The sequence below is a fragment of the Anopheles coustani genome, chromosome X (genome assembly GCF_943734705.1).
Source record: "Anopheles coustani chromosome X, idAnoCousDA_361_x.2, whole genome shotgun sequence".
Taxonomy (NCBI): domain Eukaryota; kingdom Metazoa; phylum Arthropoda; class Insecta; order Diptera; family Culicidae; genus Anopheles; species Anopheles coustani.
In genome coordinates this window covers 5,811,248-5,838,114 of record NC_071290.1, presented here as the reverse complement: position 1 = coordinate 5,838,114, position 26,867 = coordinate 5,811,248, and the positions used below count along the sequence as shown (strand labels likewise).

At 48.3% G+C, this 26,867-nt stretch overlaps 1 protein-coding gene across 1 annotated transcript; it reads right to left on the bottom strand.

The window, feature by feature from the left end:
* Window positions 1-432: 432 nt before the first annotated feature.
* LOC131269161 (proton channel OtopLc) lies at window positions 433-25,348 on the bottom strand. Its single transcript, XM_058271488.1, has 12 exons — window positions 25,247-25,348; window positions 10,775-10,954; window positions 10,459-10,700; window positions 4,653-4,837; window positions 4,376-4,581; window positions 3,668-3,866; window positions 2,678-2,821; window positions 2,450-2,610; window positions 1,416-2,389; window positions 1,071-1,355; window positions 643-991; window positions 433-573 (listed from the first exon to the last, which is right to left on the bottom strand). The coding sequence occupies exons 2-12, from the start codon at window positions 10,946-10,948 to the stop codon at window positions 433-435; spliced, it is 3,060 nt and encodes a 1,019-aa protein (XP_058127471.1). The 5' UTR covers window positions 10,949-10,954; window positions 25,247-25,348.
* Between the last annotated feature and the right edge of the window lie 1,519 nt (window positions 25,349-26,867).

The following is a 26,867-nucleotide window of genomic DNA, read 5'->3' as shown; positions in this document are numbered from 1 at the left end:
AGAAATAGATTCCACTCGAAAAAGGAAGAAGCAAAAACCTCTTCAACTGAATCACTTTCTGGTTGTCGTACCGCCGCCACCGCCCGATGGTGAGGGGGGGGTGGGGGAGACAGGCGGCTAGCCCCTCCAAAAGGATCGCAGGACAAGACTCTACTCAAACGCTCTGAGGGTATTTTACTTGGTTGAGACAACGTAAGCGGGTTCGATTTCGAGCGGGTCGTGTCCGGCAGTTCCGTCCTCAGGCCTTTGCACCTTGCGCGTATAAGTCTTGAAGTCTTGGGGTCGCGTGCCCCGTGCTTCACCCGAAAACGATAGGAAAGAGATGTAAGGATGGCACACGCCCTTGCGGCGTGCCGAACGAAAGGTCTTCTACTCGTTGTATGTCGACCGACGGCCGATCGCAGTTGGACAATGTTTCGTTGCGCGCAGTGTTTACTCCAGGCGCGCCTTGTAGGTAGTCTTCCAGACCTCGGCTAGCGTGACGGCGCTGTGGAACCGGTGGAAAATGCAGAGCGGCAGGGTGACGCGCTGGATCAGCGACCAGGCGATGAAACCGTAGAAATCCAGCTGGACCTGCAAACGAGCACAACAAACAGATGCGTTACTTGAGGCCGGAGGTTGAAGGTCGCCCGCGCGACTTACCGGGTTGGCGAACACCTTCTGGGCCTCGAACGTGTAGATGGCGAACATGGAAACGTTGCAGATCAGCAGGAAGGTGACGATCTGGCGGCCCGGCTTGATGCGGTCGTGCTCCGGCAGGTGCACGCGTCGGCGCGATACGTCGGCGATGAAGAGCAGCTGGATGACGACCTGGACAACGGCCACGATGCCGGTCACCATCACCAGCAGGTTCGGTTCGCTTTCGAGCGCGTTGAGCGAGCCGGCGATCACGCTGAACGTGGAGTAGACGAACAGACCGAAGGCGGAGATGCGCAGCAGAATGTCGTTCAGGTTGCTCTGCTCCTCACAGCGGAACTTCAGGTTCTGAACACTGGAAGCGGGAGAGGTAACACACCGAACGTGTGAAGTCACGAACCACGCAGTAGCTGATGGCGCACCGTTTTGCTTACCGAATGAAGCCGATGATGATGGCGAAGATAGCCAGCACCATGAGAGCACAGTGCGACGCGTCCGCCAAGTAGATAGCCAGCAGGGATAGCTGCGGGTGTCTAACCAGCACGAAGAAGAGGATCAGGCAGATCAGCGACCCAACCAGCAGCAGCAGCCCAAAGAACAAACCCTTGGAGGCGCCGACACAATCCACCCGGCCGGTGCGAGCCTGCTGAGCCATAACGACGGCACGGCGCGACAGCATCACCTCGAGACGGTGCTCCAGGTCCTCCTCGTTGGTGAACCTTTTGGGAGAAACAAACAATCTAGAGCCTGACATAACTGAGGCGTACTCTATCGCTTACTTCGGATAGCGTCCGATGTGCTTCCACATGACATAGATGACGGCGGCTCCGATCAGCGAGTACTCGATGATGAACGGGTAAAGGTACGGAGCCGAGTCCTGCACGATCGTGCCCATGATGTTCACCCGGCCGCAGCTGACGGCGGTGGAGTTGGACGAGACGGCGGTCGAGGTGGCGATGAAGGCCGACGGGAACAGCGCGTCCAGGCTTTCGTACGTCTGATCGAGGCTGCTGTTGCGGTGCAGGTAGTTGACGTGATCGCCCAGCGCGTCCAGATAGGACGGGTTGGCGATGGAGGCCGCCGTCGCATTGGTCGGGCCAGCCGATGACACACCGTCCGACGAGGTGCCGAAGTGATCCGACGGTGACTCGTAGGAGGTGCTGGCAGTGGTCACCTCCGTTGTAACGATGTCGCGCAGTCGATCCAGCAAGCCACCGCCGAAGCTGCGGGCCGTAGTGGTGGTGGTAGAGGTTGAGCCGGTAGTGCTGGTGCTCTGCTCTGTCCACAGCGGGGTAGTGGTGGTGGTCGAGGTCGTCGTGCTGGACGTAGTGGTTGTTGGGGCAGCGGTCGATGTCGTGGTGGTCGTCGACGGCGTTGACGCGGCCGTCACCAGCGTGGTCGTCGCTTCGGCGAGTGTGTGCACCGTGCCCTGCACAATCTTCGACAGCACGCTGGAAGCGTCCTGCGACAGCAGGTCCTCCTGGGCGTTCAGGTTCACGCTGAGCGGCTCCCACTCGACGTCGCTGCCCGGTCCCAGCTCGGTGCCCATCACCATGCCGGCGTTGCGCAGCGTATGCTGGCGGATATTCTCCAGTATGGCCGAGTCCTCCGGCTCCGGACCTCGCCGCTGATGGTACGCGGTAATCTCCTTCAACGACTCCAACACCAGTGTGCGGATCCAGACGCAGATATTGGTCGCCACGATATGCATCAGCCCGAAGCGGGCCAACACTTTGAAGCGATGGATGTTCAGCTGCAATACAAAGCTCTTAGGTACCTTCAAAGATCAACAGCCAAGGGTAAGACAACATACCCGAGCATTCATGAAGATAAAGTACATCTGCATGAAGGTAAAGATCATCTGCAACAGCGGATTAACACCGCGCAAGATCTGGTGACACGGTGAGGTGAACGGTATCTCAAAGAATGAACCAAACTCCAGCCCGGTATAGATCATCGTGCCGAGACCGAACGCTGGAAGCACAAGAGCACACCTGCTAGGAAGCTGTACACACCAACCCAGCATACCCGGAACACTTACCGATGGCACCCACGCGCAGGAAGAAACTTCCATGAGCTGGATCTTGAGTAGTCTTGCGCTTGAAACGAGGAGATAGAGCCGCTTCCGGATCGGGTGTCGATTCCTGACGTAACGAGACGAAATGGAGGACATATTTACCACTCTCTCTACAGGAGAAGAACCTGTTCCCCCTGTCCAACTGAATGTCAATGCGGGGTAGTTCACGTCGTAGGAAAAACTCAAGCATACGGTCGTTTCGGGTTAATTTTGTAAGGTTAGAGGGAGCAAAGCAAGCAAACGGCGTTTGTTGGAAGACGGTTTGAAAGAAGCAGAACTAAAATTTACACAACGCTACAATTGATAAATCGAAAAGCACAAACACACACACACACACACGCAAAAACGAATCAAGCAAACACACAGAAATAAAAAAAAAAACTTGAAGTTCATCGTGCAGTGACAAACTCTGCTGGCTCGGGTTAAGCGCTCTCAGTGCGGATGCCGACGTTGGTGTAGGTGTGGGAGATGAGGCTCTAGCGAACGACAGAAGGCGCCTGGAAGTCCGGGAAGTCTTGGGCAGCTCCGACGAGCAGGCAGGTGAGTGCGTAGGAATCGCGAAACGTATTAGAACCTGGTTAAGCACACGGATCACAAACCAACACCAGAGAAGAAGAAGAAGAAGTTGGGAAAAGCAGCTGCTGGACATCTATATGTATATCTGGGAAACGGTTTGCGGTAAGGTGTACTAGCACTTGTTAGTAGTAGCAAACACTGGGATGCAACACGCTGAGGTACACGCTGGGCGCGAGACCTGGGATGCGTTTAGTAATCGGAGGACATGACACCGGAAGTGTCGCCGACACCTCTCGCCCGAAAAGGAACACCGGGAGTGGCAACACATTCCAAAAGGGACATGACAAGGGGGCGGGGCGGGGGACAAAACGGAGGTAAGGTAGCTTGGATTGGATATGGTGTGACCGTGTACCTGCGCCCGACTCCGGCCGTCGCCACCGTGGCCCCGGTCCTGGTCGCGTCTATGGCCGCCGCTGCTGCCGCTACGTCCGGCCGGTGATGCTGGCGTGGACAGACCGACGTCGCCCGTGGCCGCCGGTGTCCCCGGTGTCCCGGTCTCGGACGACTCCCGGCGCCGCTGGGACTCACGCAGCTGGTCCCGCTTTTTCTTCGGATACACTTCCTGCTTGTTCGACTGCTTGTTCGACGAGCGCGCGGTTTGGAAGTCGACAAACGTGATTAAATGTTTAGCATTTATGCCTGTCTTTCGTGTCATCTTATGTGTCTATGTGTAGGTGTATGTCTGTATGTGTAAGTATGAGTAAGTGTGCGTGTTTTGTGTAAAGTTTTAAAACACTATACGTGAGAAATCATACAACTAGTGACGGCAAGCCCGTAGCTCAGTAAGGTAAACAAAACAAAACTCGCAGGACTTAAATGTAAACAAAACAAAACTGCGCAGGACTCGCAGGAGTGGACTAACAAGGCTTGCTTAGACACGAGCAACAGAGGAATGAAACGAAACGATATCGGTAAGTAAGGGGAACGGCAAACGCGTCCTTTTTGAGCTTGAAGCGGGAATGTTTGGGGAGGTGATGGTCCGGACGTTCGTTCGCCCCGCGGAGAATCGCAAGGTCTTTTGGCATTAGGAGATGAGACTGAACTGACAGCTGGCCCCCGTTTTGGAGTGTGCGTGCGTGTGCTCACCTGGTACGAGCTCGCTTTGGCGGACGCGCTCTTGCCCTTCGCCTCCTCCTTCGCCGCCTTGGCTGTGCCTTCCTTGGCCGCGCCCCCCTCCTTACCGTCCTTTCCGTCTTTGCCGGCTTCCGCGTCGGTCGCTTTCTTCGATTTCTTCTCCTTCTTTGGCTTTTTCTCCTTCGGTGGTTTCGGTTTTCCGTTGCAGCAGGAACTCTCTGTGTGTGCAAGAGAAGATGCATGTGCATTAGTGGACACCTTTCGCTCCATTGCCGATTGGGTGCGTTACCTTGCAGCAGGAAGCAGAACACGTACAGCAGAAATAGTATGCTCGCACCGTACAAGTAGGTAAAGAAGCCCTCGTAGTAGATCACAGGCAGGCGGTGCGTCGTGACATCACTTATCACGTACGCGACGCACACTACGATCAGCAGCATTGCGTAGACAAGACTGGTGACGATGAAGAGCGAAGTTCTGGAAGAAAGGCGGTGCCGAAAAGAAAAGGGAAGAAAACAAGCCGGAAGTTCGATTACTACACACGAACCAGTGAAGAGACGATGCTCATCGATGCCTCTCGGAGCCTCGGGAACGTGCCTAACGACGCGGAACAACGTCCCCGGCTCTTGAGCTAAGGCCCTCATGTAGGCATCGATCGAAGCCACTCGTAAATGTGCAGCAAAACTGCAACACGCGGACATGATCTCTTGGCTTCAGTCCAAACAGTGAGCCAAACATAAAGATGCTCTGATTGAGCATGTTAATGTGAGTTTACTATGCCCCAGTTTACATTACCATGTACGACAAGTGAATCCTAATTAAACTGGTGTTTTTACTTCATCTGTTATATGTTATAAAAGTCTTAGCTAAGACTTAGGCTATACCTATCTGAGATAAAACTTAACTTTGAATACAATTAAATCTATAGTTTGCTGGTATTTACCGTAAAGCGGCATTTCAAACTTAATGAACAGGAAAGTTAGAACTGACAAAGCAAGTATAAAGGTGACAGGTTGGAAAACAAAGAGTTGCTAAAAAGTTAAGTCGTGTGCTTCGTAGCTGAATATAGTTTTAAGATCCGAATTCTGAGGGAGTTGGCTTAAAGAGTAAAGGTAATAGAAATGTTTGGATGTAAAAGTTTGTACAGAATATTAATATTTCAATTCTAGAACCTGCTTTCTACATCAATCCCTGGTTCTACAACAATCAAGAGTGAAAAGAAGAGAATGTAGTTGAGAAAGAACAGAAGTAGAACAAATATCACTCAAATTGGTCGAATGAAGTTCTTGCTCCTCTCGACAAGCTGGTATGAATGTTGTATGAGGTACGCTTGATAACGGGGAGTAGTTTGTTTGAGTTTACAACTGAATGGCGGTCTCACTGACCTACTGGATGCTGTGGCTCTCGTATAAGCTAGGGCTTAGAATCGTTCTTTGTCCCAAACTGCTGCCTGAACGAAAGAGAGAAAGGGGGAGAGAGAGAGAGAGCGAAGAGAGGCTGCCAAGCACGACAAGCCCTCGCCTTTTTCGATCCGTTCTCCCTAGCGAAAAGGCGCTGAATGTGAACTTCAGATAACGCATTCTGCCCCTTGTATGAGGCAAACTGGACTATTTAGCAAACCAAACGGGTAAAACGGCTTCAGCTCGATGGGCCACAAACCTTTGCAGCGGCTTTGGCATCACATTCTTCAGCTCCATCTCCTTGTTGGCGGCATTGTTTTTCTCCGCGGTGTCGCTCGAACCGGCCCCGCCCGCCCCGCCGACCCCGTGGGCGCGGGACACGGGCAGCGTCGCCATATTGTCACTGCTTTCCACGTCCACCGTCGCCACCTTCATCTCACCCCCGCCGACCATGGCTGGTATCGGGTGAACGCTTGTTTTCCCACCCGGGTTTTCACGCAGGTATTCCGGCCCTGTTTTGCTACTGCACACTGCACTTGATCACACACTCACACAAACACTCTCTGGCTGAGGAAATGGTAGCGATTAGAACAAATATGAACCCCTGCGAATGCAGAAGGAGGAGCGTTCCATTGAAATGGTTCCAGAATAGCTCTCCCGTGCCAAATCAAAGGAGAAAAATACTTCAAAGAACTCAGATTTAAAATTTAGCGTCAAGTAGTTCTAAGAGATCTGAGCACGAACGATTACATGCGTTCTGGGCGTTCCAGGACAATAGTTCGGCGCAATTGCAGTGCCTTATCGTAATCAGATGTTAATCTCCACAATTCCGAAGCCCACGCCTCGGCGCAAAAAGCCCGCAAAACTGCCTATATTCCTGCCGATGTCTCAAAGCCACTCAGCGGTAGAAAGCAGCCGAATGAAACCGAAAAGGAGGCCACTTTGCACGCGTCGAAGAAAACCGTGTCGGTCGATTGAGCACGCAACCGATTGGTGGCAGGACGGGGACAGTTGTGCAGACCCACCCCAAAAAAAAACCTGCGAAGGAAAACCAGGGCCGTGTTCAAGATGGACGGTTCCGGTTCGGACTCCCGTTGCGGCACCAGGCAGGCAAGCTACTGTTGGTGCTCGCGTTTGGCACTCGCTGGACCTCGGCAGGCTTCCATTTCAGGTGGGAGGTGTACACCCGTTCGCAAGCGATCCGCAAGCGTGGAATGCGTGTGGAAATACCCCCGCGCCACAGAGGAGAAAACACAGACCATCAGGACCAAGCAGGGCTTCTCTTCGGGTTTTCCGCGCACCACGGATGCTGCGCACTGCTGTCCCGTGCGTGTGTGTATGTGTGTGTGTGTTTTTTTTCTGACGCGCCTTTCTCGTGGTGCTCCAGTTTCCGGATGCGGCTGCTGTTTTTCCGCGGCGATTGGCCGTAAAACCCGGACTCCCGGAACGGGACGGTAAGTGCCACTCAGCGCGCTGGCACTCAGCTGGTTTCCGCGAGCGAGCGTGTTTTTTTTCTTTCGCCGCAAAAGAGCTCTCTCCGGACGAATCGGATCCGTAATATTGTCCCGAGATTTTCCCTCCTGCCGTTGCGGGCAAGAAGAAAACACACGCACACACACACACACACACCAAATCGGGAAATCCTCAAGCACTCAGGACGCGGTCGAAGAGCGAACGAAATTCGGCTTGTCCGTGGTGCACGAGGATCGCACCGAGGCGGCCGAGGTTTACGGTAGCTATATTTTCCAGATTACGGCTTTGCCCAATCTCTCCCGGCCCCGGGTTTTCGATCGGGAGACTGCACGGGAGAAGATAGGAAAAAAGAAACAGAACATCCTTCGCTTCGGCATTCGGGGAGGAAAAACTCCCAAAAAAAAAAAAAACCGTGGGGCGAGCAGGTTTTGCCCGCTTTGCTTTGCGCCGGGGTGGGGTCATGGTTCTGCCCGCCACCAAACCACGATTTTGCGTTGCCCGCGCGTGAAAACTCACCACCCAATTTTCCAAAAAAAAAAAAAAAAAAACCACTTGAAATCTCGAGGAAAACTACCATCGAACGATAACGATTCGGGAAAATTCGCTTTCAAAGGACCGCTCCTAACTGTGCATAACTCCATTTTCATATCCTTTCGGTTTTGCTGCTTTAACCAACAACGAGTTGATGGGCGACCACCGTGGGTGTTTTTTTCCGGGCAGTTTTTCCCGGTGGGACGCTGGTTTGTTCAAAAAACGCAAACCGATTGCCTCGCTGGAAAGGGGTTTTATCTTTCGGTTGATAGTTTGATGCGCTTGATAGAAGTCGGTAGGTGTGTGTTTGTGTATGTGTGTGTGAGTATTTTTTCATTTTGTTTTCCTGGAAAAGCGTGAAAAACACCTCGTTCCCGATTTGGGCTAAAGTCGAGCATAGGTACAGTTTGATCTGGGGTTTCCATCGAACTCGCTTAAGTGGAAGACTTTGAATGCAAATACACAGCCACACCGACACACACACACACACACAAACACACACGAGCCACGAGAAAAACTGTCACTTCACAAAGGCTCATCCATTTGGATTACGTTTGGTGCCTTTCCTGTTGGAAATGGAAATTCTTTTCCTCCCAACATTGTCTCGTAATCTTCGGGCGAGTGCTTGGTTTTTCCTTAAAGGATGAGGCCCTTTGTGCGCGATTTTCACATCCGCCTGCCCTCCATTTGCAAACCACTCCCTCGCGCTGCCTGCCATTCGGTTTTGCTCCCGCTTTTCCTCGGCGTAAAACTTGACGCAGGGAAAACCCGGGTGTTCCTGGTTTCGCTTTTTGTTTTTTTTTCCCGGACAACGTTAGGGTTCCCTCAGGGAGCGGGCTTTAAATTTCCCCCCGCTGGTGGGCTTTACTTCTTTTCCTTTTGGGCTCTCGAGCGTTCTTCACACGGGTTTGACCGCCTGGCCTTTGGGTTAGGGAGTTTGAACCGCACGATCGCGTACCAACCGCACAACTGGCAGCCAGCGTGATGCTGTTGCTGGGAAAATGCTGCCTGCGTGCCGCGAGCGGACCCGTTATCCCGTCCTAAGAGCAATCGTAAACCCGCCGATGCAAGGATGCCCGAGACCGAGGAGGAGAGCGAAATTGCCGAGTGCGCACACACAGACACACACAAACACACACACACACACACACACACAGGCGGAAACAAACAACGCCACAGCAACATCCTGACGCGCGCTGCAGAAATCTCCCTCGGCGAGCGGCGGGAGAGCAACCGCTTCGGAAGCTGGCGAACGGAGCGAGACGGAGCGATCGATCGCGCAACCCCTATTCAACCCCTAAAAACCGTCAGACGAGAGGGGTATTGGTGTGTGACACACACATACGGGGGTAGGTCCTGGGTTCTGCCCGCTCGTCCTGGTGTGTGCGTGCCCCGAGAATCCCCTCTGGAAGGTGTCGGATTTTCTAACGAACCAGGTACACTTTCTCTCTCTCTCTCTCTCTTTCTCGAACGAAAAACCTCGAATCCCGACCATAACAAAAGAAAGTGCCTTCAAGATACCTCCATCGAACGAGGGAATCAAGCGAACAACAACGAAAAAATGAGTGACCCTCGAGAGAAACACCCGAGGAACCGGAAGTCGGAAGGTGTCCCACGCACTAGAACGTACCACCCGAAATGGGGTAGCATCTGCCACATCCATCCTGGCGCTCGAGGTAAGAACTTCGGGAACGGGAAAGGATTCGGCCATGCAGAAGAAATCTTGACCTGCCCTTCTCATGGCGTCGGAGTAACGTCCCACGTAGAACATATCATGAGATTGTTTGGGATAAGTAGAAATCAATATGGGATCAAGCAGTAAAAACTATCCACGCGGGGCTCTTTGCGAAAAAGTTTCTGGTACTGGTTCCCTCCAAATCTCCACATACATCCAGCCAATGTAAGAAGGACTTTCAAATCAAAACAAACAAGAAACTTACTTAGCTTACCAATAAATGTGCCTTCTAGAAAGTATCGATGGGAACGACGTTGTAGAAAAGCAATAAAGAGAACTGTGATTCGTCAAAATATTACTTAAGACAAGTTATTAGATTAAATAATAGACGTCCCCAGAAAGATAATAATTCTTTACGAGTCTTATCCTTATGAAAAAGTAATTGGTCCAACGTTGATTTTTATGTTGTTATTTAACATCATTATAACGTTTGAACTGCAGTTAAACAGTTAGCTTAATCATGTGTCCTTTGTTGTAGGAAAGGTAAGCTTTTCTCCTGCAACATTAAAGGATCGCTTTGGGAGAGTGTTGTTTTGATAAAAGAAAAAGAAAGAGTTGTTTTGATAAAAGAAAAATAAAGAGTTGTTTTGATAAAAGAAATAGAAAGAGTTGTTTTGATGAAAGAAAAAGAAAGAGTTGTTTTGATAAAAGAAAAAGAAAGAGTTGTTTTGAAAGATAGAAACACATCAACACACGTATAACGTATATCAAACTACAGGATCAAGGTGAGAAACTCCAACACTGATGAACTCCTGAATCGATCCATTTCTAGTATTCATGTGTTAATTATAGAGTGTAAAAGCAGGGTGTGAAAATTGAAAACAAATCGTACCATCGTTACGTACGCTCGTGTTTGTTATGACAATTATGATTGTAACATGACAGCCCGAGATGTACTAGGCGTCTCCATCTTCATTACACTTCCCGCTTCCACTATCGCTTGCACCGTTAGTACTTACTTGGCGTTCTTCGGCTTGCGACCCTCGACGATCTTGCGCAGGTGCGTGCGCAGATAGATGCCGTCCTCGTCCGAGTCGCTGACGGTACTGGCGACCGTGTCCCGGCGCTGGTGCCGACCCACGGCGCCCCGCAGCTGCTCCTCGTCCGTGTCCGTCCCGTGGCAAGGCACTAGTGGCGATTTGTGTTGCGGCGACTGATGGTAGGCGGAGGTCGTGTGCGCCCCGAAGCCGTCCGGGTTGAGCTGTGGAAATGTGGCGAAGCGAAGGGTAGAGGGCATAAGTATCTAGCAGCAAGGGGGACGGAAGGCACCCTCACCTTCACCATCGTGCCGATCTGGCGGCTTTCCGGCCGGCTCTCGAGCAGGCAGTCGCTTTCGCGGTCCATCACTTCCGGCTTCGCTAGCGGAGGGAACGCAATAGGCAGTGGTCGTCTGGGAGTTGGTCCTAGCAAACGTTCATGCATCTCATGAATGTACGGACAGCGTATCATTCCGTGCTGTAACGGCGAGGCAAGAAAACGACACATTACCGTCGTGCATTTGTGAGGTTAAGTTCTGATACTTGTCTTATTTCAAAAACAACTATGGACCTTAGGAGCTTATTAGTATCTCGTTGATATTTGTCAATGTCGAATAAATAATAAAAAGGTAAACAGAAGGTAAACACTGAGCGAATTAATAACAAACATTTACAAAGGGTCAGAATAGACTCTGGATTAAGACTTTAGATTTAACGCTTCGAGTTTCTCCATGAGGCTGATTACAGTTGATTACCCTACGGTATTAATCCTCTAAAGGCACTCCATCTGATTATCGACTTCTAGGCGACCTACGACACAGTTTGAATGAGTTATGGACAGCTGCACAGCTTTCCTGAGAAACTGCGACACGGTTATAGAACGCCACGATGGAGGATGTTCCCTACAAGGTGAGGATATCGAACAAGCTGTCAGAATGTACCATTCAAGTTCTAATATCTTTATTAGATAACAAGTAATGAAAGATACGTTTGTCTACGATTCAGAATTGAACCAGTGCACACTTTCGTTCGTAAAATGTAGCTGTTGAATTATATAATTTTAAATTCGTTCAAGCAAAAGGAAGAGCTCAACACAAACAAGTTGCCAGGATTGTTGTTGTTCAAAATGTCCCCCGGCTGGAAAAGAACACTAACAAGCCGAAAAGACGATCCAACCAAAATCGACAGCTCGTAGTGCAGCCTTTCGGTCGGACACTTTCCGACTGCGAGTTTCTGTGTGTATGTGCATGTGTTCTCCTTGGAGACATGTCGAGGGGTGGTGTCGTTTTTTTCCGCTGCATCGTTTTTGGAAAGTGGGTCAATTTTCACGAAAAACTACACCACCTCACGAACAAACCCCCCGTCCCAGTTGCTCGTAGAGGTCGTTGCCGTTTCGAGGCGGCCACAGGCGGGTTGTGTTGTTACTCCAAACTCCGTTGCTCGGTTTTTTCTTTGTTGGTAGTGGAATGGAAAATGTGCACGAACGAATTCCGGGTTCGCCGATCCCGACACGGGAAGCATTCATCTGGGATGGGAGCGCATAACTTTGACTGCAGTAGCCACTGCAAAAGTAACGGCTTGTAACGTAGTAACGCAGCGTAACCGAACGGGCAATCCTTTGTCCACAGTGCGTCAGGTCTAACTCCGAACGGGGTTGAACTATGGTCTAATTACTCGTTCCCGCCAACAGAACAGGAACGTTTCCCCCATTCCCCACGGACGGGCGGGAAAATCGGGCCGGCAAAATGGCGGCCCGCTGGCACAAGCCTTCCCGACGCCCCGAGACACTGTTGCACAAAGACACCGAGTGTTGCCTTAGTAATCCTTTCGGAACGCATGCGCTCGTACCTCTTTTTTTTTTTTATTCTCCACCGATTGCGTCGTCGGGAAGGAATAGACACAGTTTGCAGACGACGCTATGCGTTTTGGAGTAAAATCACAGCCAGCGGCTATAGCTGTATGCACCAGTAACTGTCTCTTTGCTTGCCTACACCTCGATAACTCCAAGAGCCCCTTCTTTCTATCAGATCCGGTTTAGCTGAAGGGATTCCTAAAGTTCGTCTCAGATATTTATTAAAACAGTATGAAAATGTTACTCTTCAAAGGGGAAGCGCCTTGAGTAGGGACGGGCTGTATTTCTCCCCGCTTTCTGGGCGAAAAACCTGTCGACAACCCCTGACCCTCGCAGTCATCCCCGAAAGGGTACACCGAAGCCACACAAAGACGCTTCCTCGCTTCGCTATTGCGTTTTGCGAGTTCGGGGTTTTGAAGCAGGCTGAAACGCAGATATTCGAGTACTCGGATAATGTGTGATTAATAGGAAGACAACGCTGTTTGACATGATGGTACACGAATATGTTCATCTCCATTTATGAAGCGCAATGCCGAATTCGCCCGGAAGTCCATTGCACCCGTAGAAGGAGATCGCAATCGGCAGCCGGACACCGTCGACGGCTCCAAAGCGTAAGGAAACAAGGGCGGCCATTACCACAGTACCATTCCACAGTAATTCCCAACGGCCATGTCGAGCTGGGGACCCGCCGGTGATTAGCATAATAATATGCGCATGAGCTACAGCACGGCAACCGTCGCCTCGGAGAGCGTCCAACACACGTTCACCGTGCACGAAAGTGTGTCTGTTTTCGCCTTCGGATGCGCAACCGAGGCAGGGGTTTAGGGAAATGGCCGCACACCGGGAATTGGCGGGGAGTGCGGCCACATTTTTGTGTGTTTTTTTTTTTGGAGTTCGCTAAAGTATTTCATTTCAGAGAGCGAATATTTTAGACAGTCTCGTGACTGGCGTGTTTTGTTTTTTCCCTCCCCAAAGTCTGGACACTATGTTCACTCGTTCATTCGCGGGAAGTTTTGACCATTCCCAGCGGAACCGCCGGACCATGTTCCGACGGCACGGCGGGGAAAAACTAGAGCATAACAAAGCATAAATCATAACAAAAGGGAGGCCGAGCGGGCAATAATGAGCCGTTAGAAGTACGCACTGGCGGAGGTGAAAGAAGACAAAACAACGGGGGACGCGTTTGGGAAATGGAAATTGAATGGTGGTGGTAGGAAAAAAAAAGAGGGGGGAGAAAACACACGACCCCATGCACCGATAGCGATAGCGATCTCGTGACGGATAATGTTGCTGACGACCGAACGTAGGACCAGAAACAAGAAACAGAAATGAGGAAAAATGGTTCCGTTTGACTAAAAGTGAGTGTTTCTTTGACATCTAAAAGCGCGGATATACTGCACGCAACCCCTTTCACGGCTTAGCATGCGAAAACATTATCAACATGGAACAAGTGTTCACTTCTCCACCTATTACAATGCAAATCCTTAGATCTGCTTCCCTTTGGATAAGCTAAAAATTATTTTAAACTCAATTTAATTTCAATGTGTCATTCGAAGATCAAAAGAAATGTAAAGTTCTTACGCACAAGCCAGTGGTCGGAAATCCCACAAGATGTGGCCGCCGCTCTGGGCTTTCCATCCTTCTTCAGCAGCACTACATAAACAACACGTTTGCGGAGGGAGTTGAACCGACGCGGATGTGGAGGGTAAGAGTTATAAACAACGCCACAAAGCGATGTGCAGATGCGGCTCGATGTATCTTTCTACACTCGCCTCCAGCAGTGGAAGAAGTTCCGACAAAGAAGGCCATTCGATTCCGGGTCACCGATTTATCAACAGGCTGAAGCACATCGTTACGCGAAGGGGAAGTGTTGGTATTGATATAATAGGACCCGCCGATTTGGGTGGTAGATATCTTCTGGACCCTCAAATTCGGTGCACTGAGGCGCATCGTGGACGTACTATTTATAACCGTACAGGGTTGTACAATCCCTTCATGAGAATTTGGGAAATTTGGAGAAGAGCGACTTGCGACAAGCTAATTGGGAAGTTGGTTGTTTGGAGTACAAATCGATGAGTTCCCTTTACATCTCACATTCCCCACGGCTCAAGTATGCCGCTTTAGAAGTATATACCCCGACTGGACGGGGCTGTCACCGAAACCTGCTGGGCGTAATTGGAACCAGAGGTCTGACAAGTGCCACCACGCAGATATAGCTCAGATTTGCAAACAGCGGCGCGAATGGCCTTCACGTCGCCGGCTGTCGGTCGGACGGGGAAATCGAAACCCGATTAGTGGTGATCTCCTCCCCCCACCTCATCCGGCTGGGGAGGCTACTTACCCATTCCTCAGGCGATTCACTCGGCCGGCACTGTTCCACCCAGGCAGGTGACGGAGCAGGGTATACTAGTGGGTAGTACGTTGCAGTAGTACGACTTCCTGTAGGCAACTCAATCGGCGATCAAATGCAGTGCGTGTGTGTGTCTGTACGCTTGGGACTACGTCTATACACCTGACAATCGTCTCCGATAATTGTCCGATGAAACTCAATCACCCCGTTAGGTTCTTCCACCACGCGTCTTACGTCGTCCCTTTCCCTTCTGCGTTCCCTCACGATTCCGATCGATTGTGGAAACAAAGAATCACTGTCTGGCTATACTGGCGATGGTTGGCGGCCGCGTTACTCTATACGTGATATGTTCATCGATTGCATCACGGGAGATGCCGTACACCCACATAGAGGATCGAGATCGACACCGCTCGTTTGGTTTCGTAAGTGTGTGTCGCGTAAGTCACGCACTAGTTTCCCGGCCGTTTGTTTTTATTTTAGATCGTATCACGCGAGTTGACAATTTTCTTTGCCGTTAGAGCCGGTAGCCTACCTTATCAGACGTTTGGAAAAATTGACTTCAAACTAATTACAATTTCGCAAATGTAAACATACGTTGGCACACAAGATCACACGCACAAGGAGGGGTATATTAAATTGAAAAAATGTTTGTTATCGATATGCGGTATGTATTTTAAAAATAAGCTGATATGCCAAAGCAAGGCAAGCGAATGCTGTAAAGTGTATCTAAAACCTATATCGCCTAGCGCGCAAAACTCGATTCTTGAGACGCGCGGCTCAACACGCACTGTTCAAATGACGCCTGCATGCATCTGTTTCGCAGCCTCCGCTATTCGACTCACGAGACTGCCAGGCTAGGGCTCGGCTAGGGCTGATAGTAAGACGCAGTGGGACGTTGGCAACCGGAGGAGTCGCCTTGTTGATGGTGGTGAATGTTGATATGTTGTTTGGCGGCGTGCGGCTTCAGAGGGACGCGCTTTGTTGTCTTCAAAAGTCTTCCACCCAAAATTCCCTGATGTCGTAGACACTGGACGAACACTGCTTCCACGGCGAGGGGTTTGGCAGTGACCAGAGCAGCTTTCCCACCACAAAGACACACAAAAACACACACTCGCACACACGGGAAAATCAGCGAAATGCTCCGTTTGTAATGGTCGAGAAAATTGGTCCCGCTTCGCGGCCTTTGCTTGCTACTCGCGCCAAGTTCTAACTGCGACTGACGTGCACGCCGTACAGCGTTCTGAACCGCGGGACGCCATCCGTAATGGTTGGGCACCAGAGTGCTGGGAGGGTGCGCGGGAAAGAGGGTAGGCAGGGTGAAATTGCTGCGGCGCGCAGGGCCGGTTGGCAAGCGAGAAACAGCGCACCCCTTAGGGGTTTGCGAACGTGCGAGTGAGCGAGCGAAACGCTAGACGGGGCGACACGGCCCACACGAACAATTCGTGCCTAGACCGACGGTCTGTTCGGCCTGTGTAAGATTCTGGAGAAGGGCGACGGAGATGTGCACGCTGCCAGTGCGGGGAGCAGCGGGCAAAATGCACCCTTTTCGTGGGGTTATATACCACATAGTGGCTTACAGTGGCGCCCCTGTACGCTATCGGTCTGCGAATCTCTCATTCCGAATTGCAGAAATAATCAATGACAACTACCAGGCACAGATCTATAAGAGTTGGATAACACTCTCTAGTATTTAAGTAGTTTGATATCGTCTTATATTATTGATATACGTTTCTTTATACATCAACAATAAACAAACAAGAACTTATTTAAACTCTGTGAGTCCTTCAACAGTTCTCGTGTGGACCATATAAAATTAATTTGGCCTACGAGCCGGTCTTTGTCATTTCCTGGCTTATGCCCTAACCCCAAGTTTTATATTTTCTTAACCCTTTCACCCTTTCTTTTCCCCCCAAATAACTTAGTATTTGGAAAGTTTGTTAGACTCGATGAGTTTATTATTTTTTTATAGACATGGCAAAGATTTTTTTTAATAATTTTTAATATGTAATTTGCATTGGAAAGCAAATAAAAGAAATTCCAATATAATAACTATACTCATCGTTTATTTACATTTATGGTTCACAGGGAAACATATTTTCCATGAAATTATAAAAAAAACCTACACAGACTGCTAGGTTTTTCTGGTGATATTCTCTTATTTTACAACCCAAATAGCCAAAATATTGTGTTGTTTTGCCAATTTCAGTCTAGAATAGCTTACGGTCCTGAAAGGGTTAAAATGTAAATTTATAATACCATCATAGTCATATAAATTTACGCTCGTACGTGCAATTTTTAATATTTGTACCGTCTTATCTTCGCAAAACAAACATTTTCAAAGTGTTTCAGTTTTGTTCTCAAACGTTTGTGACTAGAGTTATTCAACTGGTATTTGGTGTAGGAATGAGTTTGCGCTATTGGAATTAATACTATGATTGAACATAATATTGAATGTGAAGTGATTGCCAGCAGCACCAGAATGCCCCCTACTCCCCTACAGCTGTGCGTTTGTGTGTGCTCGGTTCGACGCGCCACTAGAAGCGGGAAAACGCAGTATGAAAACACACTTCAAAACCCCGACGCGGCGGCAACCGACTTCGACATTAATTGGGGGAAAACCAACCGGACGTGCGTCGGTGTGTAAGTGTGTGTGGTGCGGGTGGACTGTGGGCCGATCCGTATCCGTCCCCTTACGAGAAACGCTCGCCCGCGGGGCAATATATCTATATATTGCGCCTCGGGAAAACCAAAGGGAGGGTGGAAACAAAAACCCGCGCCATTCAGGATATTGCCGGCGTCGAACTGCCCGCACTTGCCCGCACATTCAATCGCTGACGGCTGCAGGGTTACACGGCGTTCGGAACGTGAAGGGGGCAGCTGCTTCCGGGCATCGTATCATCAAACCGGGACGCCGGACATTCCGGAAGGGTTCCTCGTCGGTCGCACTACTAAAGGCCTGACGGAGCAGGAATGGCGCCAACAACCTGCTAGACATGTACGGTGTCCGGTCTTTAGCGGGAAAAGAAGGCAGGACATCCCCAGCGCAAGGGGAGCCCTGGGTGAAAGGATACGCCAACATGCCCCTGCAGACCGGGCGCAACAGGAAATTGAAGTGGCGTAACGTATCCTCTCCAAGCACTCGACGGTTTGTGGATAGACTTCCTACAACCTCGTGCGGGGGGGGGGGGGGGGGGGGGGGATGGAACGCTGTCACGCTTATCGCATCCTGGCGCAGGACCACTGGAAAGTCATCCAACCGATCGTGCACCAGCGGTGCGTAGCTGGAAACTGTTGAACCAAACCGTGTGTTGTGTTATTGTTTCTGGGCGAACCCGACAAGCCCCGAGCTCGAGTGGCGGCCATTGCAGCCGAGCCTTGCAGTTCTCCGCTACCTAAGTAGAACAGGGGTTCCCTATTCCAGATCGAACCAAGCGATACGATGTCTGCGGGATGCGGTGTCGATAAAACACGAACTCAGTTAGCAGCGTTTACGACGTCCCTCTGATAAAGGCTCCTATTAGTTGTTGCTCCAAACAGTTCCATGATCCCAAATGTGTCTATACTGTGTGCTTGCAGTATTGTCATATGGTTTTTACGTTTATAAACAGAACTAAATTCTAAAAGTAGTATATAAACTATTAAGTATAAGTACTTGGGAAATGCTACAGTTTGAATCCGTTCTCTTTTTTTGTTTTATCCTTCCCAATCGGATTTTGATTCAGAATTGATTCTCAACTATTTCTATAAATTCATAAACAATATAGTGTTACAGGTAATTCACTTTTCCTTTTCGACTATTTGCATGTTGTTATACACCTTAAACAAACCAACAAAGTAATCTAAATAAGTTTAGAATTTCCCCTACAATCCGAACTTTGCTGTTCATTATGAGATCCAAATCTTCAACGGAGACGACAGAATATCTTTCTAGTTACTCTTTAATATTTTTCTCATACTCATTTCATTCTATTCTACTTCATCTAAAAAATTCAAATCTATTCTACTGGAATCTTTTCTATTAAGTTTAGGTAGCCTCTCTGTAATATTTTGATTTTTAAAGGTCGCACAATTTACTTGAAATCGTTCTCCAATTATTAATTCCTTTGATTGATTTGAGCATCGATTCGGAAAATAAATTACATGTGTAACAATACACACTTTTGCTTGTTCATAGCAAGCACTCCAGAGGGAAAGATTAGACCGAAACAAGACAAAAGAAAACATAATCTAACAAGGATGTAAAGGTGAAAATTAAAAATGATAAAGTAATCTCAAAGTGTAACGATAATATAACTATAAAAAATATGTTTTATATCGCTCACTATCCATGTCTAAAAGAAAGAAATATAAGTTATAAATAATAATGGTGGTTTTTTATGTTTTTGAATTATGCTCAATTTCATTTAAAGGTTGCAAACTACCTTACCCTCTCCTACATCAAAGCTCAACAAGTGTTTACGGCATTTCAGAACAGCATGCTTCACAACAGTTTCAGTGCAAACTTCAAATGTTATCAATTGTTCTTAGCAGTCGTAGAGCTGCCTACAGCAAAGTTCGGTGTAAGAAACATCAGTTGTAAGCTTATTGATGCCTCAGTTCTAATGCTTCGACGCCACGAGAAACAACTAAACAAGTTCTTTTTCCTTTCTGTGGTTCGTGCTACGTAAGGTACGAGAACCTTGGTGTTATAAACCCGAGATGCTGAAGATGGTGGGGTTATGCACTAGAGCCAACAATAGCGGTCACCTTCTATGTTTGCTTTTCCGTGTTGACAAATGACGAAACCAAAATTGCCTCTGACAAGCAAGCCCCCTTTCCCGTCGTTATGTTCGCTTCTACTTTCTACTTGGCCCCCTTTTTAACGCAACATCTTTCGCCAAACCACTTCCCTTCGGCCTCCCTCCTTGCTCCCTAGCACTTTTCTTTCGTAACGGCAAAAAAAAAACGGGAAAGGGCAGGAAGTCGACGCCCGAGCGGTACATTATGGAGCTTCCTATTTTTACGGGCATCCCGGGTGTTCTTTTTTTTCCAACCCAACACACACCGGAAATCCAATCCTGTAAACACTGTAAACTGAGTAAAAGCCTCCGCTTCCGTTGCGCGGTTCTACTTCCGGTCTCGGTGTGACTTCAAGCGAACCCTTCCAGGGGCCTTTGTGTCTGCCCATCCTGTGCATTAAAGGTGAGTCACGTTGAGTGATCTTTGCAAAAGGAGGAAGTTTTAAAGCACACACACACACACACACATATAGCCGGCCTTTAAACTTTCCCAAATGGTTTTGCGCTCTTCAGTGGCAGATTATTTTTAACTTCGCTCTAAATTTAATTGCATTCCAGTTCAAAGGTTGCAGGGCAGGAAAAGAAAAGCGAAGCGTGGCAGATTTTCCTCATTATCCTGGCCTGATAACGTTCATAACAAACCCTAGGCAGGTGACAGCCTTCCCCTTCCAGTGCAATCTGCATCCGAGCGCCGGAATCGCAAAGGAATGTACTTGTTTATTTTTATTTTTCCTAGCGGGCAATGAAGCATTCAACGTCGCTGGCAAAATCAACACACAATACCTATCGTAGGCCTGGGTCTTGCCAGGTCTGTCTGCTTCTTACGCCCCCCCCGGCCGCCAACAGCTTCTTCCCGGCATTTGGAAGCGGAAAAGCGAGGATTATATATATATATTTTTTTTTCAAATGCCTTTCGCTATATACGAACCGGTGATGAAAATGATACAATTCATTTCTGCTCTGTATATACCATTCGCAGGCCGTAAACCCTCGCCCCCCCCCCCCCCCTCATCCTCTCCTCCACCTCCCCCGCGTTCGGAGACAAATCGTTCGTAATCTTTTTCAATCTTTTCAATCCTTCTCTTCCTGCGGTTTTCCACCGCCGGCCCGGAGGAAACAGGTCAATGACCGCGGTCGTTCGTGGGAAAATAATACCGACCGCCGCCGGGACGGGTTGGGAAATCGGTGCGGGCAGAGAGCTGGAGGAGCCCATCACCAGACACGACGGACGACAGACAGAGGATTTGCGCGGGGATTGGCAGAGATCGCCGTTGTTCTGGCCCGAGTTTGCCAATTGAATGTCGGTTTTCGGGAGTGCTTGGTGGTGTATTTTTAGTTTTTTTGTTTTTTTTTGTTGTTTTCCCGCCATAATAGTGTGAGACGGGAAAATAATTGAAAACTCTCTTGTAACTGCCAAACATGATCAATTGGTAGTTTTTCTTCGTTTTTCTTTTCCGTGTTTTTCGGCACTGCATGTCTGCGGAAAAACATATCGAATAATGACTTCACCGGGACGGTCTCCACGATGCATTGGAAAATGGGAGAAAACGGTACCGTCAGCGGTTGAAATTAGAATAGGGAGAAAATGTTATGAATCGTTTTGTTGATTTGTTAGAATGTTTTTATATCGTTTATTCCTCAAATTTATTCTGATTTACCACAACTGATTTATTTCATCAGCGTAGTTTAATTTATAACTGATTACTTCTTGAGTACTTTCATTTTTATGTAATTCAACATCTTTCACTGTCTTGTTTTTAATTATAAAAAAAAAGTAGCAATACCACGTTCTTCGATTTTAAACAACTTCCTCATTTCGTAAATTAATGTTTCTTTTCTTTCTGTAGAAAACTTCTTGCTTGAACTATCTATTTCTTTTCAATCAATGAAGAAATAAATGGGAAAAAGTATTGAACGATCAGTTTCTTCTATTGAGAAAGGCATATTCTAAATAGATTTTCTACTCCTACGCGGCTTTCCAATCGGGGGGCATTAAAGTTTAGTAATCTTCTAAAGTGAAAGAACTAACTCAAAAAAGCTGTTGAAAGGTGATAAACTTCACCATGGAATTAAATCAATCAGGAAAATGTTTTGAAACGCTCGACGCCCTCTCGCATCGGAGAGTTTATTGTGCGATAAAGCTGCATCAACGACGATGAAACCCGTGCCCCAAGCATGGAACCACACTGCGAAAGGGGAGGGTCGAAGCAGATTTGCCGAGTTTTCCGAGGCCGAGCCGTTGAACTATCGTCTTCCTTTAGCGTTTATTTATATTTTTATTTTTGCACCTTCACGTAATCATTCCCCCTTGCAGAAGAGATGGTTGACGCAAAATGATACGACGAATAAAAGGCGCCCCACACTTTGCTTTTTTATGTGGTGCCCCAGTTTGTTTTTTCCGCCTGGCCGCGCCAGGAAACCACTTTTCCCGACTGCACCAGGAAGTGCCCCTAATCGCCTACGGTGTATCGTCTGCAGCATCCTCACGTAAGATTGCTTTCTTCCGTGCTGCTTCTGCTGCCCACGCCCATTCATCACCGTTCGCTAGAGTGATTGAATTAAATGCATCGGAATCGGGAAAACCCGGAACCGTGGTTGAGCGTCGGCTGAAAAATGGTTTGTTTACCAACGGCTCTCGCGCGATATCGGCCACCGGGCCACTTCCGGGCACCGGTCCGAGCAGCCTAATGGTCGTTCCGGCACACTTTTCCGCACAGGGAACCTCGGGGTGGGGGCACGGGGCGGTTAGTGATGAGCTGTGCTACTTAGCCGTACGTGGTTGCTTACATTTCCATCAATCTCGGGAACGTCGGGAGGCGATTTGTATTTTGTGGGGAAAAACGGACAGTTTTCCACCAGCTCTCCGGCCAGTATGTTGCATCAACACACGCAAGTCCAGGTTTGATTTGCTTATTATAGACTGCTTTCCGGGTGGAATCGGGCAACAATCCCTGTGTCATTTGTTTTGTTTTTCCCCCCACGGGTTTTCCTCCCGGAGCCCTGAAGCGTTGGAATGGAAAATTGACGTGATATTTATGCCACGCCGACCGTGGCGCTCATCATTAAGCATTGGGCAAACATCCGTATTAATGCGCAAGGGGGTTGGGGGAAGGGGGGGGGGGGGGGGAGAGGGGGAGGGGGGGGAGGGGGGAGGGGGGCGGAAAAAGTAAGAAGACGGCCGAGCGTCGTTTGGCGAAAGATATGGAGCAGGATATTAGCCTCGCCAGTTCATGAATTTCCCGTCCGCATCGATTGTCCGACCGATGCGATGATGTCAACGCCGGTTCAGCTGGAACCGATTAGCAAACGATGGACGATAATGGTAATCAACTCAACAGTGATAAAACTTGCATACGGAAACAGCCGTACGTTTCCTTGCGCCGTCGAACTGTGAGAAAATTTACGATCAAATTTTAATGCTATGAGCAAATTTCCATTAGGTTATTTGCATCGTTCATTTTAACAAACATATTAAAAAGAAAACTTCCTTCTTTAAAACTCTACTTTTCATTGAAAACTCTTAAGCATTTAACACATTTTTTAAATCACTGATTACATTAGAGCGTTATCCTCTTCGCTAAGACTATCATAATTCGCTGCTCGATACTTCTTCCTGCTTATGTTTTTATTTTGTTTCTAATTTTGTAACTCTATTCAGTCAATCAAACATGTTCCGTTTCTATAAGCCAATGTTCATTCCATCAAATTATACGATTGAGTGGTTATTTCAATCGTTTTTTAATAGAAACATATTGAAAAGGAAACTTTCTACATGAAAGCTCTACTTTTCATTGAAAACACTTAAACATATGAAACTTTTTTCAGTACTTACATTAGAGCGTTATCCGCTTTGAAATCGCTAAGGCTATCATAAATTGCTGCTCGATATTTTTCCATGCTTCTTATGTTTTGTTTGGGTTACTTAAAGCCAATTTTCATTCAAACAAATCATAGGTTTAAAGCATTCTGTAGTGCTTGTGTTTTCCCAAACATTGCACAACGAAAAGCAGTGGAAATACGAATGAGAAACTTGAAATGGCAAAACTTTTAAGATATACAAACACAGCATTTGTTTGATTCACGTAAAACGTTTCGTTTTTATCAGATTTTAACTGATTGTATTTTCTTTTTGTTATGAAAGTTAACTTACCAACATGGATATCTTTCCTTCTATTCCTTACTTGTTCTATTTACAACTTGTTGAAGCAAGTTCATCAGACACTTTCAAAAACATTGCATTTACCATTTCCTTATTGTTAAATAATGCTGATGGGAGGTGAGTTAAGCTTGCTTGGAAAGAATTTCCCGACGCAGAAAACACACTCGCACGAGATTGATTGAGAGCAAGGACAACCCAGCATGCACCCGATCTCATTACCTTACCACCAACGGTTTTTGCGAAGGGGCGCTAAATGTGTTTCCGTTGTTTACTTACTTCCCACTGCCTGCGGATTGACACACGCCCGGGCGTGCAGGGAGGTGGCAAGAAGGGCCTCAATGTTTTGCCATGTTTATGAGGGGAAAACGCTGATGTTAGACAGCAGTGCCGACAATTGGGCAGTTTTGATAAACACACTGCCGCGGCGATCGCCCGATTTTCACTTCGATCACGTTTCAACCATCCCCGGGGGTAGGGAAATTCGGTCCGTTTGGGGGCGTGGGGGGTTGGCGTCAAGTCTGGAGGAAGATCGCTAATGAGCGGAGCGGTGGAGAAGGGCCACCCAAGGTTTGAGAGCGTGCTAAGGAGCTGCCAAACGCCGCCATGGTTGCGCTCCAAAGTTATGATACCAGCGCGAAATGAGCAAACGTTCCAACACCGAGCAGCTACAGGTCACACACACACAAACACACACACACACATTCGTGGCCATAACGTGCCATATGTCATTGCACAATCGGGGACAAGTGTGGCCGGAAAATCGGAAAGGGAAATACTGCGGGGCCAAAAATAATTTCCAATCGCCACACGAGTGATATCATCGAGCGGCGTGATCGGTCCGGAAAACCACTCCGCACCGCGGGGGGGGGAGAGACTTTCCCGGAAGGCCAGTTTATGCACGTCCATAAACATAACTATTTCATTGCACCCCTCCGCCCGCATTTGACCCATTAAAAACCCTAACAAGTCCACAGTCGTTTCCTTTCTAAGGACGGCTAAGAAAAGCGGGTTTACATTTTTTTTCCACCCAAAAGCTAGAAAGGATGCTGCGGCTAACCGTGTATGTATATTTTTACAGCCCGATTGCTCGTCCATCACAATAAAAAGGTAGCGCGTCTCGGTGCTGCATCTCTTTTTATGACAACCAATGGGTGGAATATTATTGCGTTGCGTTTAATCGGGAAAATCGGGATGCGGTTGAGATTCCCCCATCCGAGGCGGACTCTTGGCGAGGGTGCCGGGGGGGGCAATGAGCGCAAGGTAAATAAACAGGCGTCCGGGTATGACCTTCGATCAAACCTGTTCGCTGACCAGTTTGGCCATGTTTACAAACTATTTGGTATTATTCTACCACTAACTAACCGTATCGATTGCGGCGAGGAGGTATCAATAAATAGCGAGTAAAGATACCCAAACAATAATGGGGATAAATAAACGATTGCCTGTCAAAATATGGCGAAGGTATGAGCGTATTGGTTCGAGCGGGGTTTTGGTTCCAACGGAGTGGATAATGTTTGAGCTAGTTATTTGTTTGATTGTTGTTTCGGCGCTGGGTTTCACATTTATTACTATAGTTCTGCAATATTTACACCTGTCAGAGAGACCAATGAACTGAACTTCCATGCACTTACCCAAGGGTTTCGCGGAAGGCTCCAAACGTGGCGTGCGACAAACACCTGACAGTCCAATTAACAAAACAACGGATGCAAGTCCTACGCACCGTGGTAGCGGAATCAGACTCCGTTGACAACCTTGCCGAGTACGACCGCAAGCGGCATCGTTCGCACCAAACAACAAAACGCTACTCGAAACGCAAGAGATCAATGCCACTTGAAGCTACTAAAGAGACTGCTACCGCTACCGTGCTCCGCATCAATGGCGCTACTAGACGCAACTGATCTTGGCTCCGGCCCGATCGCGATGGAAGCTGCAGCAAGCACGATGCGCACGGTGGGAGATTTCACACACTCCGCAGAAAAATCGCTTCCATCCCGTCCCGTCGAGTTTTTCCTCCTTTTCCGCGCGCATCCGATCGCGTAACACAATCGAATATCGATCGATGTCAATTGCCTGGGTGGCGACGGTGCAACCCGCTTGCTCTGCAGCGTGTCATCATCCCACACCACTATGGGACAGGCTCGGCCATCGGTTGTTTATTGGCATTTCTTGGGAGTTTTACTTTTATTAACGTGCCTCTCACATAAAACTGTCTGGTGTGCATTAGTTAAATCAGTAACCAAAGGCAATGACGGAATGAGATTGAGTTGGCAAATTAAATTGGACCATATAACTCACAAGCGTAGTCATAACACGATACTCTAGAAGTCCTAAACATTTTATACCGCTCCTCGTTTCGTATGAAAATTAAAACCGTTTCAAGAGCAAATAAATGCATATAGCTGCATTAGCGTTGGTCCGCACCCTCTGCCCACAGTGCGGATTAGAGCTCCACAAATCCGCTAATATGCGTGCATCGTAGAGAAGACGCTCGTTTGTATTGGAGATAAAAATAGACATTCATGGTAGAGTGGACCGCACCTTCCACCGCCTTCGGGGGAGCCGAGTCCGGGAGAGGGGAGGCTGGGCGACGATCAGTAGGAAGATGCGGCTGATGATCATAATGATGATTAAAATGAGCACACATTGTACACCGCAAAGGGGAAGGGAAATCTTTCGGTCTGGGAAGGGAAGAGGAAGGGAAGGTAATTTCCCCACAAGGAAATCCTGTCCACTACATTCACCCTAACCTCAACAACTAGTGCTCCGCATGACGGCTTTCTGGAGCTGGATTAGGCATATGGTTAAGGACGAGACTGTAGGCTTGATTGTCTAATAAGGGTGCGAAGGTATTAGGATGGATAGGTGTTAGGAACTATTGTAAACGCTATATGTGGTTTGAGGAGCGAATTGAAACTCTTATCGGCCCACCACAGCTGTCAAGAGGCAACTCCAGCGTAGGGGTTTGGAAAAGTACTTACCTCAAGCAAGAGGTTGAGGATTATTTCACGCTATATTTTACAAACAAAACATTTGATAGTAAGCACTATTGCATGTCCTACTTTTGCCGTAATAACCTACAGCATGGTTCTTTACCCTTGCATAGAATTTGTTTTGCTTTGCCCGCAAGCAAACACCACATGATTAACGCCCTCTGCCCTAGGCAAACCACCTGCCGATATATAAACCACGTGCTACTCACGGTATTAACGCGAAACAGTGCAATGGTATTGCAGTAGTTAAAAGGGTCCGAAG